Source organism: Lytechinus variegatus, chromosome 3, assembly GCF_018143015.1.
Source record: "Lytechinus variegatus isolate NC3 chromosome 3, Lvar_3.0, whole genome shotgun sequence".
Taxonomy (NCBI): Eukaryota; Metazoa; Echinodermata; class Echinoidea; order Temnopleuroida; family Toxopneustidae; genus Lytechinus; species Lytechinus variegatus.
The window spans coordinates 2603516-2618451 of NC_054742.1; the positions used below are offsets into that span (position 1 = coordinate 2603516).

A 14936-nucleotide genomic window follows, 5' to 3' on the forward strand; every position below is an offset into this window, starting at 1 on the left:
AGATGTTGAATGGTTGAAAAGAAAGTTTTTCAGCTTCGATTTAAAGGGGTTTGAAAATAAAATCTGTTTGATGTTACGGGGAGAGAATATTTGAATTTAAAAGAAACGGAGAATGCTGTATTTTTACATTCTTCAACGTACTAATTTTCAGGATTTCTAGTGTAATAACTGCATTAATATTTTACCTTTGATAATAGGGGCAAAATTATACGGCACTTTATTTCGTTACGTTTAAAAATCATTAATGAGATACATCATTGATTTATAGGAAATTATAAAAAAAAAATCATGGATCTGCTCCAGATTTCTGGGAAGGTGATGACTTTGGGTTGTCTAAAACGCATCTAGCCAATAAGCTACTTATAAAGGTTCATGGAATCAGAGTATATCATGATTCGTATTCCGAGTAATACACTTCCATTAACAGCTAGAACTCCGTTGCTTCTTACGAAAAAGTGATGGGACTTTCACTTCTTTACAAATTCCCTTTAGGTGGAAATTGACAAGCTCTAATTCCATAAAGCAATTTTCTGACTACTTTAAGCCCCTTTCACAATTGACGTACGACCATTTGCGACCTTTTGGTCGTGCGACAGGCTGCAACAGGCATCAATCGCCAGTCATCTCATAAGATCGCACAAAGACTTTCACAGTTGCAACAGCTGTCGTACAACAAAAACAACTAGTAAAACCCGTTACACGAGTAAGTCGCTTATGATCCTATTGTGCTCGTGCGATCACATGCGAGTTTTGCACGAGGGATTGCGAGGGGAACGGTAGCATAGATGCGAATGAAACGGTAGTGCAATGTTGTAAGCCGTTGCGATCGGTCTTGCATCAGTCTTATGGCCCATATATTATCGCACCCAGTCACAAGACAGGTCTCTGTACATGTAGATCGCTAGCTCATGTGCAAGTGATGTAGGACCTCCAGTCGAGTAAACTTAGTTGTGCCACCTCTCGCACCAAGTCGTGCAACGTTGCACAACACTCGCACGATGATCGCACGACCGATGGTAAGACCACGGATACGACCTGATGCGAGTGAATCGATCGTATTTGATCGCGTTCGGATTTTGAACATGTTCAAAGTTCAGATGTGACAGTCACGACCACCTCGAGTTTGTGCGACCGTCCAACGACTGCGAGTGCTCGCAAGACATCTAGAGATTAATCGTGCAAGAACAAGAAAAACACTGTTGCAGCCGGTCGTAAACTGGTCGGAAGTCAATTGTGAAAGGGGCTGAACGGTCGCATACATACGAAAGCAACGGTAGTGGAATGTTGTAAGCCGTAATTTCTATCGGTCTTGCAACAGTCCTATATTATCGCACCCAGTCGCAAGACTGGTCTCTGTAGGTCTCTAGCACATGTGCAAGTGTTGTACGACCTCCAGTTGACTATGCGACTATACGTAATTGTGCCACCTCTCGCACCAAGTCGTACAACGTTGAACAACGCTCACACGATGATCTCCCCACCGATGGTACGACCTGATGCGAGTAAATCAATCGTATTTGATCGCGTTTGGATTTCGAACATGTTCAAATTCAGATGCGACCAATCACGACCACCACCGACCACCTCAAATTCGTGCATTCGTCTGCAACGACTGCGAGAGTTCGCAAGACACCAAGAGATCGATCGTGCAACAACAAGAAAAAAACTGTTGCAGGCGGTCGTAAACAGGTCGTACGTCAATTGTGAAAGGGGCTTTAGAGTACTAGAAAATCGCGATTTTAAATCCCCGTGGACTTCTTTTTCTTGACCGTATACATGGTGCAATGGTTGATCGTATAGTCTGGACAAATACATTTATTCGTTGACACTCGCTCTCCAAGGAGAATGCTTTGTCATATCATTAATCACTTTCGAACTATACATTACTATATACATAAACAAGATATTTTTGCTGTTGTCTTGTATTCTGAAACTTGTCTTTAGAGTATGGAATAGTGGAGTCATGATTCAATCACATAGGGTCGTTTGGCATATAATTGCTGTTCTTTCTGTAGCTCATGGAAGGGTCGAACATGCATGATTTAGAAACTTATTCGGATATATTTGTACATTATATTTCTATGATTCCTTGAAAGAGTTGAAATCAGTACTACCAAAACATTAAGAAAATGGACCTGCTCTTTATTTATATAGTTTTTGCCAATACATATCTCCTTAAATTTGTTCTAACGATTGAAGTTAATGTCCGTGCAATTTATGGCGTCATTTCTCAAATGAGTGCCTCCAACATTGGACCTGCGGTTGAATTCGCTATCGAAGAGATCAATCGCCGTGTCGATGATCACGAATATAGCAATTTTTCGATAAAAACCTACCCTCACACAACCCCATGTCACTCCGCTCGAATAGCCGGAGCGATCGCAGCCGATGCTTTCTACAATTTCACTGGCGGCCGATTTTCAGCATTTCTTGGACCCTCTTGTAGCGTTGCAGTGTGTTGCAGAACTAAGTGCAGTATGGGCCATACCTGTAATGTCAGGTCTGGCCACTTCAGTATCAGTGTCGGAGAAGCGATTCTTCAGGACGTTAACCAGATCTACAATGTTCCTTGGCGATGGATACGGGCTTGCTGTTCAGTCACTAGCTAATCAGTTCAAGTGGAGAACAGTGGCATGGTTATGGTTAGGAACACGGTACCAGAGGGTTCATGTTTCAGCTGTTAAAAAATACTTTGATGTCATTGGAATTACATACCAAGAAATTCTCATTCAGAACTTTGAAAGCACCATACACGCATTGGCAAACACCCTTTCATCCGCAAAAGGTGAGATTGAAAATCATATAGCCTTGGTTTGGTTTTATTTACCGTATAAAAAATCACAATAAAATACATTGCACAAGATACAAGATAAATATAAATATATAAACATGCACATAAAAATATACGGATGGATCACTCTATTAAGAGCCATTGATATAATGACTCTGTTCTTCCTAGAGGTCCAGTAAAAGTAACATGAGAAATAATATGATATAAACATATATATATGTATATAATGATACGATAATGATAATGTTACATACATGCCATGTATTTAAAATATTATCAATTAAAAACAAAATAATGATCAATAATTAAACACAATTACATAACAGTCCTAAACATTCCCTATTCCTAAGGACCCCACCCCCGGTCAAACTAAAGTTTAGAGATCAAAGGTTTCTATCCATTTATCAAGGTCAGTTTTAAATAAAGTGAGTGTTTTGGGTCTGCGAAGATTAAGTGGGAGTTCATTATATATTTTCGATCCACGATAAGAAAATATCCACTTACAATAATTAGTCTTTGGTTTAATACAAGATTTCAAACATTTCTTAGGGCATAAATACTTTCTTTGTGAACGAGATTATTTTGTAAATATTTCGGAGATAAATCGTGAAAAATCTTAGACAACATTATATACATGTGTTTTTGGGGTTTCTCAATTTAAAAGTTCGTGAATTTGGAATATAGATGTGTGAGTGTAGGGACTTATTTCGAGAATAATGCGCCAAGCCCTATTTTGGAGTTTTTAACATAATTATAATCTCTCAAAATTTGTGGTAATATTAATAGATAGAACAGTAGAATAGTAGAAGTGTCTCGAATACTCAGTCACTGGCGTACTTGCGATGGTTCATTGGGGCTCATGCACCCTCAAAACAATATAAAAGTGGTATTTTGACACAACATTATCCTTCCTTTAATATTTCCAACTTGATTATTTCATCATTAACTTATAATTTCAAAGTGATTTTCCTTTAAAATTGTTTCTATACACGTCAAATTTAAGAATTTATAGAGATTTTGGGGTCTGGTGTAGATCGTCCCATGCTCCAAAGATTGATCAAGCCATGAGTGCTTCTTGCGGATCAATTAATGGCTGTCTGTGACCAACAAGAGTAGATGATCTTTACCGACTGATTGGTATTGCCCCTCCACACATCAGAAGAGAGGTGTCAACTGAAGTGGAAAGAGCCAAGTAAGAAGATAACCCCTTTATCCACTCTTTAACAGTTTTGAACCTGCCCAAAAAGGAAACTCAAACCAATAGAGACCACTCTTGCCGCTGGGTGCGATAATATATGCCACAAGACTGTTGCAAGACCGATCACAACACGGCTTACAACATTACACCACCGTTGCATTCGCACGTATGCGACCGTTCCTCGGTATTAAAAAATAGGAGTTAAGAATAAATAAATGAGAGGGCAGAAAATATAAGATTTGAGTCGTGTCAATGCGTGACACAAAATCGTGCAAGTGTCAGGCTGGCATTACGTCGACTCTCGCGACTATGCAATCAGTCGTGCAACTATTGAGACTGATATGAAACCACTCGTGATCCCTCGTGCAACACTCACATATAGCACGACCACTCGAGCACAATACGAGCATATGCGACTCAGCCTGGGTTGACACTTGCACGATTTTGTGTCACTCAAGTCGTGCCAGTGCGCAAACTAGTCGTGAACTGGCGTGAAGTGTGCGTAAACACGTCGTGACACGTCGTGACTGCGTACCATGTCGGGGCGAGAATTTTGAAATGTTCAAAATTTTGGTCACGACAAAATTTAGCGACCGGGTCGTGAACTATGCGCAAACTGTTCGTGAACTCATCGTGAACTCGTCGGGACGATGCGGGAGGATGCGTGCCAGTCACGACTGTCACGAATAGTTCACGAACAGCTCACGTCGTGTTCACGAATAGTTCAGCACGACACCATCCGAATTGTGTGTAGAAGTGTGTAAACTATGCGCAAACTATGCGTGAACTCGTCGCGAACTATGCGTGAACAAGTCGTAAACATTGCGGGAGCCTCCCAGTTCGTGCCCCCAAAATGACACGACTTGCCACGACAAAATCGTGGCCAAAAGTCGTGCAAGTGTCAGCCTGGCTTTACTCGTACACGGAGTTTACTGGTTGCTTCTGTTGTACGACAGCTGTTGCATCTGTGAAAGCCTCTGTGCGATCGTATGAGATTAGAGAGAAATGCCAGTAGTTGCAGTAAACACTGATTTCATGAGAAAGTCTGTAAATCCAGGCTTAATTGTCAGTATATCATCGAGGATCTAAATCTGGTACAATTACATAAAACTTTGTGAAATCTTGAAGTACGCTAAAAAATGTTCACAAGCACTGAAGATCACCAACACAGATAAACGCACGTGGGACAGTATAATATTATTGCTTTGAATGTCGGCCCGACCCGAATCATGTGCCTATTTGCTAATTTCTCAGCAATTACACAGTTTCTTCCAGAATCCTTTGGCACATATCTTTCATCAAACAGACACTTTGGTGGTCATTTCATTGGATTCTGTAAGAACTCATTTTGATATCATTACCACAACTGGCATTTATCTTTATTAGTGATTAATGCCTGTTGTAGCATGTGGCGCGACCAAAGGTCGCGAATAGTCGTAGGTCAATTCTGAAAGGGACTTTAGTTGAGAATAATGGGAAAAATCCGAAATCAAAATGTAACCCGTATCCTTCATACAAAATAATATGATACCATTTTTTTTCAATCAGTGACGTAAATTGAAAGTGACATTGTTGGATAAGACGCTCCATTTCTGAAACTTTGAGAGAGGGTGCAGCGAGTGATACCCCAAAATCAAAATTTCTTTTTCACAGCTGCAGTTATACCTTGGTCACATTTGCTCTACAGCGGCCGTAGATACCTGAATTCTAGAGATTTCTGCGGCGGCCGCAGAAAATCTGCGGTGGCCGGAGGGTCGACCTACGGCGGATTCCTACTTTTTACAGGCCGTAGGGGTGGCCCTAGAATTTTAACGCGGAGTTATAACATTTTTTTCGTTTCTACGATCGACGTAGAAAATAGCCTAGCCGTAGGCATGGCGTAGAACGGTCTACGGCGGCCGTACGTCGAACGTACGGTGGCCGTGCGGCTGCCCTCGTGTTTTTCTTCCCTCCTTTCCCCTTCTCCTTTTTGTGTTATCTGCTCGGGAGCCACCAGGCGCGCATTTATAATTTTGCACCTCGGGGGCCCGACCTATAATTTTGGCCCATATGCATGTGTACTTTTCGAGAAAAAAAATGACGACCCCTCCTCGTCAGGCAAACAGGTGCCTTAAATGCATATTGAATTATCTTATTTCATAATCACATGAAAAAAGGGCAACTGCAGACCACTTTTGTTATGATTACTTAATAAAAAGCAAACTATCCATGAATATGATATAATACCACTTTTTTAAAGAACAAATGTGACCAGGAAGCACAGATATTGCACTTTCACCAGCGGCTAACTTGGGAAAAATATGACCTTATTATCATTATTATTATTATTATTATCATTATTATTGTTATTATTAGTATTATTATTATCATCATGGGGAATTTAAACTTATCCATACTGTACACTGTTATTTTATATTGTTATTAAACTTGTTTTGTGATAAAAAAAATCATGGGGAATAAAATGCTGATTTTTGTTGTTGTTCCTAGGGTGTAATTCTTACTTAAGACTAACGCGTTTATTAACATCTTAATTTTATTCATACAAACAAGTTAACATGGTTAAGGGAGATTTATTTCATAAGTCCAAAATTAATAAATAATGCGAACTCGAGTTTTGATAGCTTGTGTATTGACCAGAAAATAGAATATTCTGAGAAGTTTTGTAAGCATGAGCAGGCTGGGTATTCATCTATCTGTCAGGCGAGCTGAAAATTGTTTATATTCCAAAATGACCCAAAGTTTGGAAATTCTAAGCATTATTGGTAATCATGAACAGGATGGGCACTTTAAAATTATTTGACGCGAGCGCCAAGCACGAGCTGAACTACGTTTATATTCCGTTCCAGAACTAGACATTCTAAGGAATTTAGGTAATCATTAACAGGATGTCCATCTAACTAATCATTCGATGCGAGCGCGAATCACCACAAAGGTCAAATTTGTCCCCCCCCCCTTCTTAGGTCGAACATCAATTTGGTGCCCCCGCACTTTTATTACTCCCCTTTTTCTCCTTTTCCCTATATCTTGTTTCCTTCTCTCTTTCTTTTCTCCATTTCCTCTTTCTCTTCTTTCCCCCTCCTTTTTTATCTCCCTTTTCTTTCCCTTTCTTCCCTCCCTCTTTTTGGCGCCCCCTTTTTGCCTACCCAGGGGCCCCGGACCCAGAAAAACCACCCCCTCCCTCCCGCCCAGAATACGTGCATGGGCATGGTGTGAAACTTTAAAAACTTTCTGAAATGAAATGTCTAATGTAAAATATCATGATGAGTGTGACATGCAATTCATGGTATACTCACTGTATAGTCCCCCTGCAGCCGCCGTGAGGGCGCCTTGCGGCCACCTCGCGTCTGCCGTAGAATATGTCAAAAACCTACGGCCAGCGCAGGGTCGCCCCAGGGCGACCGTACGTCATGATTTCAAGGACATACGTCAGCCGCAGATTTTTTCTCCGTAAATTAACAAATACGCCGTGCGGCGACCGTAACATATGTGACCGCTACAGTAAGTGGCCGTGGAAATTCTGAGGCGACCGTAGAATTGCTACTGGCCGTAGAAATTTTAGAATCTACAGCGGCCGTAGCAAATGTTACCAAGGTATTACTGTTCTTAAATCTGGTGGGTGTTTCATAAAGCTGTTCGTAAGATACGAATGACTTTACGCACGACTGGTGATCCTTTCTTTACTATGCGATATCTCTATGTAATTGATTTATGACCTAAGAACATGTTCCAGTCATGCGTTAAGTCGTTCGTAACTTTACGAACAGCTTTATGAAACACCTACCTGAAAATGTCATTTTTTTAGTAAGGTGTGATTTCGTATTCTTAAATGTTTTGAGCAACCGGAGAAATTGTACTTACAAATAATGAACGACAAAACAAATCACCCTAACGTTCGTTCCATTATCAATCAAATTTGATGGTATTTCTGTGGAATTGATAAACATTACTTTAAGATTAAAAAAAACGCACGAATAAAATGAAAAAGGATGGAAAATTCAGACACACACAAAATCATGCTCAGCCCTTAATCCTCTTAAGACTGAGCATGCTAAGATAAATCTTTATTTAAATTTAAGGTCCTCTTCTTTCTTTTGTGTTTCCGAATACTCCCTCTTTAACAATGAACGGCAAGAACAAAAGAAATGAACTTATATAAAAAAGCTTTACATGTAAATTTTCTTTTTAGAAATGTACATTTATCAAAGATTCGAGAGAAATGCTATTGTGCATGGACGAGGGAGAAAACGCTATTTTTGTGTTTTAATATGCGATAATAAATACTTGTACAAATGTCGCTGCTAACCTGAACAAAAATATTTCGGAAACAAAACGATAAAGAATGAATAAACTTTTTGCTACAGATATACATAGATTTATTTTCGTTTGTAACTGAGTTATTGTACATGTGGTTGTTTTTTTCTTATCTGGATTTACTATTTGATATATCCCGTGAAGGGAAATGCTGTTTTGCAAGAGGTCTGCTTTTTTTGTAATTCCTCATTGCTTTGTATTTCATGAAATCATTGGCGGCGGAGCAGAAGAGTATCTTTTGTGTTTGGGGGGGGGGCGGCTATTGTTGCGCCCCCCAACACAAAAGATAATCCTCTGCTCCGCCGCCTATGCATGAAATCAATTAATAAATTAATTTAATTGGTAAAGACAAAGTGATGTCATACCATATTCCATGTATCAACGATATACTCAGATTCTCGTTTTACAGGGTTCTGGTATTGAAAGTGTTAAGTATTCGTGTGTTTTCTTTTGCACAAGAAAAAAAGTCGTGTAATTTGTCTTCATTTCCGTCTTAATGAAGTCTGCTCTACAAAGTAATTGGTTTTCAAACAGAATGGAGTAGTTGTTGACATTTGTGGAAAGGAGAGCCAAACGACAGACACTACTCGATTCTCGAGATGGATTGGCAGTTGATACAGAACATAATGTCTGCTGTGAAAGAAAATAGAGTAAGCGAAAACGACGCAAATTTGTATAAAGTTTGAAAATAACTGTAGTTGTTTATTGGGGGGAACGGAAGCATCACACATTGTTTATGTAAAAAAATGTTGGTAGGATAATAAAAAGTTATCTATTGTTGAGTCATCGATTTTTTTTTATTTGAAAGCAGCAATGTGTTAACTTATAAAAAATTCATTTGAAGCAGAAAATAACAAAATTGTTTCTTACAGCACTTTAATTTTCGTCATGTACACGATACATCAATCAAAAGAAAGGTCATTATCACTGGTTTTACAGATTTTTCAGGGAATTTGATGGGCGTATTTTGCCACCAAACCATTCTTTTTTTAGATTCTTAATTTCGTTTTTCAGAATCATTTGCATCTAACTCCCGTACATCATATCAACCCCTTCGTGTTTATCCTTTTCCTACGGAATCGTCTTAGTTTACTTGTCAGCAAATTTTATTTGAATTGGCCCGCCTCCAATATATTTGCCACTTTGAGTCGTCAATTACCATTTCCATATTGTATTGCCACGGATAGATACTTCATGCAAGCTATATAGGTAAAATTTTGTCTCCTCTTTATTGAAATCATAATTGGTATAGTGTCGAAAATCTGTCAATCTGACGGTCAATCAGATCAGGGTCGCCCTAGCCACTAACCCTTCTCTGTGGTCTAGTGGTTAAGTCACCGGAGACACTTTTTCGGCATCACCAATTTTTTCCAAAAGGGTAGATAGCTCTGGGGAACCTTGATTTAAGCTACGCCTACCACTGTTCTCTTCTCTTCATCCATTTCTTTCACAATAAATTAAGGGTTTTATGTTAGGGTTAGGATTAGGGTACGTTATAGTGTTAAGCCCAGGTTTGTTGTAGGTCATTCGATTAGTGTGTAGTTATAGAGAGGAACAGTTTTCGCCGGAGCAAATGTCATGGAACCAGTTGGTAATAAAATATATAGCTCCTGCAGCATCGGATTACTTAGCTCAATGTTAAAAACAAACATGTCTCACGGGCAACTAATTGATAAAATTAGCAAAATATCATATTATAGAGAACACCATGTTGAGTTGAAAAACAACTAGATTGATTTTCGATTGCACGCAATCAAACTGTTTGCCTCCGTCACTGCCAGACAAAATATATGTCACATAAATTTTAAAATTCACCAATAATTGCTCCTTTGACCTTAATAATCCCCAAATCAATTCAGATCACCATAACTCCCATACGTATATATAAGCCAAATCTGATATTGATCCCCCAAGCGATTATTCTTTTATATCGAGAACGAAAATTTTGAAGTATTATAATGACTTTGACCTTTGACCTTATGATATCCAAATCTAGTCAGATTACTGTTCCTGAAATAATGCATACATGAAACAAGATATGATATGAACTCTCTAAACTAATCCTTATTAATTAAAAAAAACCGGTATCAGACAGTACAAATTATTTCCTAAAAGCCAAGGTTGAATGATGAGCCTCAATATCACACTATTTTTGTGAATTAGTAATTAGAACACAATGAAAAGTAATGGACAGCAAAAAAGCAAAGGAAAGCATAACTTGCGTACAGATGGGGGGGGGGCTTGGAGGCATGGACCCCTAAATATATCTCGGTCAGAAAAAACGAAAATGGGGGGGGGAATATTTCATTATTTCTTTTAATTATAGACTTTATGGCAAATTCTATAAATATATATTGTAGTGAAAGGGTCACATTTTTTCAATCGCTTGTTCGCCCATCAGCTCCATCTAGAATCGCTTGTATTACATATTTAACTTGCGCATGTCTAGACTCACATGAATACACAAATTCTCTACTATGTTAACCCGATCCCCTTTCTTTCGCAAACACGACTTTACTCACATTATTGGATTGAGATAAATTGGACATGATTGGATCGTTCCAATATGTCAACCTGGGGCGTACGTCTCGTAAACGATGGTTTTTAAGTTTGGGTATCAAAAGCACGAAAATGATCCGCACATATTAAAGCAGCCAAGCTCAAATGGCAGAACAACGTATTATTTCTTCTCCTTTGCCTGTAAAGAAATCTTTGGCAATCTAAATTTCAGTTTTCTGTCTATGTCTCCATGGTCCAACACTTGTAAAGTTTGAACGATTATTCATTTGGTGATTAATATCAACTTTGAAAATTATGAGGAAAGTGCAAACCATCATTCCTATTTTTTCTCCGGCATATCTAGCAGTCGCACTTTTTCTAGTTGTTATGACTGCAAAAATTTCGCCATGTACGCCTACTGATTTATATCTATTGATATTTCATGGGAACAGTTCGAGATTGGGCTATCGGTATAATGGCCCTGCTATAGATATAGCCGTTGAAGAAATTCGTCGAAGAGTCAGAGTGGGTGAATATAGTAACTTTTCCCTTAGTTTGGAACATGTAACCATCATGTGTTTCCGAGGTGAGCGTAAAGCTGCCGCCATTGTCGCAAAAACTTACTTCAATCGTCCTCTGGCGGCAATAATGGGTCCACCATGCAGTGGGAACATGTTATGTGTGGCCGAGTTGGGTGCCGCTTGGGACATTCCAGTTTTCTCAGGTCTTGCGACCAGTCGACTCCTTGAAAACGATGACATCTATAGCACCTTAACCCGAACCACCCATGTAATTGCCAGTGGATACGCCTATTCGAGTGTGGAGCTCTTGCGTTATTTTGGATGGCGTGTGGTATCAGCGATGTGGGATGGTGGTTTTAACTATTGGTCACTCATTGAAGGAGCAGTAAATGAGGAACTATTGAAATTAAAGATTGACAGTCACGATATCTCAGTTAGGTCGTTCCCTGATAAAAACTTGGCCCTTCTCCACGCCGTTGAAGAAGCTAGAAGTAATTTGTTTTCATTTTTTACACTATATCTTCATCAATTAACTATCATCGTCTACACTATCTCCAATTTTTATTCTCTCTCCCTCCCTCTTTCTCTCTGTTATTAGTATCATCACATTAAAGAGATCTCGTTTCACTTGTCCACATTACTCCTTCAGTTTCATCATTCGCATACTACTACATCATGCACTCTTTGAAATTGAAGCAATGAAAACTGCTATAAGTGTTGTCATTTTTCTTCATTTTAATATATTCTCGATTTGGTCTGTTTGTCTCTTTATATTCTCTTGAAATAATCTATCACCTTTACGAGAAAAAATAACCCGCACTAAAGTCGACCTAATTTCTCATATTAACTATAATAACTTCCGTCTCTCTCTCTCTTTTCTACGCTGATGCAGTCATCTTCATGGCCGTGGATGGAGATACTTTACGAGAGATCATGCTCCATGCCTACGATTTAGATCTTATCAACGGAGACTACGCTTTCATTAACATCATCCCTTTTCGAGATGAACAGTTGTTCGGGAACGACTCATGGAAGCGTGTAAGTGTGGCATCTCTATCAATTCGTCCCTTAAAATCAATCTGAAACAGCCACCTTGAACAGTAAAAGCTCAAGTTATTTGACAGTCACTGATTCCTTACCAAAGAATGCAACAATTTGATAATATGTTATTTTTCACTAAACAATAAATTACAATAGTTTTATGAAAATGAATTTGTATCAAGAGTACCAATATAACAAAGAGACCTATGAAAATGCAGTCCAAATGAACTTGTTTAAAGCCAATGCATCAGAATCGTAAAACAGGGGAGCATTTCATCAATATTTTCGTCCGACAGAACTGAAAACTTTCCTTGATTTTGATTGGCTAAGATGCACGGTTACTGTCTGATAAAACAGGACTTGTGGGATAAAACGTCCGACAAGTCCTTTCATGAAACGCTTCCCATAACACATATTTTATCCCATCCGACCAAACTGCTGTCCAAGTAGGGTCGGGATTCGGAAGAATGCGCAATCGTATATAATACGAAAACATGAAGAGGGATCAAGCAAAATAGAGACATAAATTGATTAATGAATTAAATTGTTAATTTGAAAACTTGTTTGGTGAAGAAATTTAAAAACTTCACGAGTTTCCATGTCAAAAGAATAAACGCTGAAACATTTCGATACAGTATTTGTGATGAAAGCCTTAATCAGTAGTGGCCGCACAGAAACACTGTTAATGAAGGTGCTGTTGGCGCTGACAAGTCACTAACACCACGAGCAGAATGAACGCACAGATAGCGCCGTTAGGCATAGGTGTTGTTAGTGGCTTTGAGCCTTATAGTTAGACAAAATCTATGTAGACGGGTCAACATACGACCAAAAATACCCTTACCCGGAACAAATTGCATTAAATGATTTTTCAACGGCCTTTTGTACTATTTGACCTCAGAAATAACATACTAAAATCTACCAAAATCCACATCCAGGAGAGTGGTTATTTTCAAGATGGCGTCCAATATGGCCGCAATTCACTGAAAATGGATGACTCATTCCTATTTCGATTCATATTCCATGGTCTAGGAGGTAAAAAAAATTGTCGATACAGGCTAGAGTTATTTATAAGTCCTCCATTGTACCTGACAAATCCAAGATGGCTCCCAAAATGGCTACCGTAGGCTGAAAATCCAAAATTTATCTAAGTGGCTTTAATTTGGTTTTTATTCAATGGTTTTAATGGTAAAGTAATACTTTAGAACAAGTTACAAGGACAGACAGTGGTTTGCTGTGTCAAAAAAAAAAATCCAAGATGGTGTCCAAAATTCTAGATGGCTTCCAAAAATGGAGTTTGAAATGGCTGTTGACAACTAAAATGGACATGGATAACTAAATTAACAAGGACAGTCAGTAGTCCAGTATGTTAAAAAATCCAAGATGGCTTCCAAGTGTCTATACCATAATTATGGTAAATGGGTCAAATAATACATTTGGGCAAGTATATAACAAGGAAATTCAATGGTCTGGTATGTGCAAAAGTGCGCGATAAATTCAAAAAAATTATTCTGAAATGGCTGCTAATACTTCATTTTGGCCTGAGAGATGTGATTTTGGTGTCTAAACCACTGGTTTCAAGGGTCAATTGATACATTAGGGCAAATGACAAGGACAGTCAGAGGCCTGGTATTTCAAAAAAATCTATGTTGGCTTCCAAATATTGATTCTAAATTGACTGCGGTTACTTAAAGCGGACATTGTTTATTTCATATCGGCCTGGGAGATGCCATTTTGGTGTATAAACTACTGGTTTCAATGGTAAAAATAATACACTAAGACAAGTTTTAAGGACAGTCAGTGGTCTGATATGACCAAAAATCCAATATGGCTTCCAAGATTGATTCTAAAATGGCTGCTGATACAAAAAAGTGGCAAAGCTAATTTTATTGAGAAAAATTTGAGAAAATTTCGGTGTCTAAAATATTGTTTCAAGGGTAAAATGACATATTAGGACAAGTTACAATGACAGTCAGTGGTCTAGTATATCAAAAATTCCAAGATGGCTTCCAAAAAGAGTAAAAAATGTCTGATGTTACTTAGAAAAGGACATAGTTTATTTAATATCTGTCTGGGGAATATGAGTTTGGTGTCTAAACCATGGTTTAAAGGGTCAAGTAAAACAATAGGGTAAGTTACAAGACCAGTCAGTTGTCTGTATGTTAAAAACAAATCCAAGGTGACTTCAAAAAAATGGGGTGTAATCGACTTTTGTTACTTAAAAGTATACATAGTTTATTAGAAATACACATTGGAGGTATGATTTTGGTGTATACACTCGGGCTTAAAGGGTCAAGTAATATATTGGGTAAAGTTGACAGGACAGGCAGGTGTCGGGTATGTCAAAAAATCCAAGTTGGCTTTAAAAAGAAAAGGGTTCCAAAGTGACTGCTGTTACTTAAAAATTGACATAGTTCAAACAATATCCACCCGACGTGCGAAATAATCTTGGTGTGTACACTTAAATGCATGGGGATAAGTTATCACATTGTTTCATGAGTTGGAAGCAGCACCCATTTTGATTAAATTTTAGAATCCACCATGGATTTTTTTAGACAAAATGTAATGTACTAACCAT

The 14936-nt window shown here is 38.5% G+C and overlaps 1 protein-coding gene across 1 annotated transcript in view; it reads left to right on the plus strand.

Moving 5' to 3' along the window:
* The window catches only part of LOC121411944 (atrial natriuretic peptide receptor 1-like), a 38762-nt gene that overhangs the window by 2892 nt on the left and 20934 nt on the right, over window positions 1-14936 (plus strand). The window contains exon 2 of the mRNA XM_041604856.1: window positions 12213-12358. Within this exon, the coding sequence (XP_041460790.1) occupies window positions 12213-12358 (146 nt within the window). The remainder of the gene's footprint in view (window positions 1-12212; window positions 12359-14936) is intronic.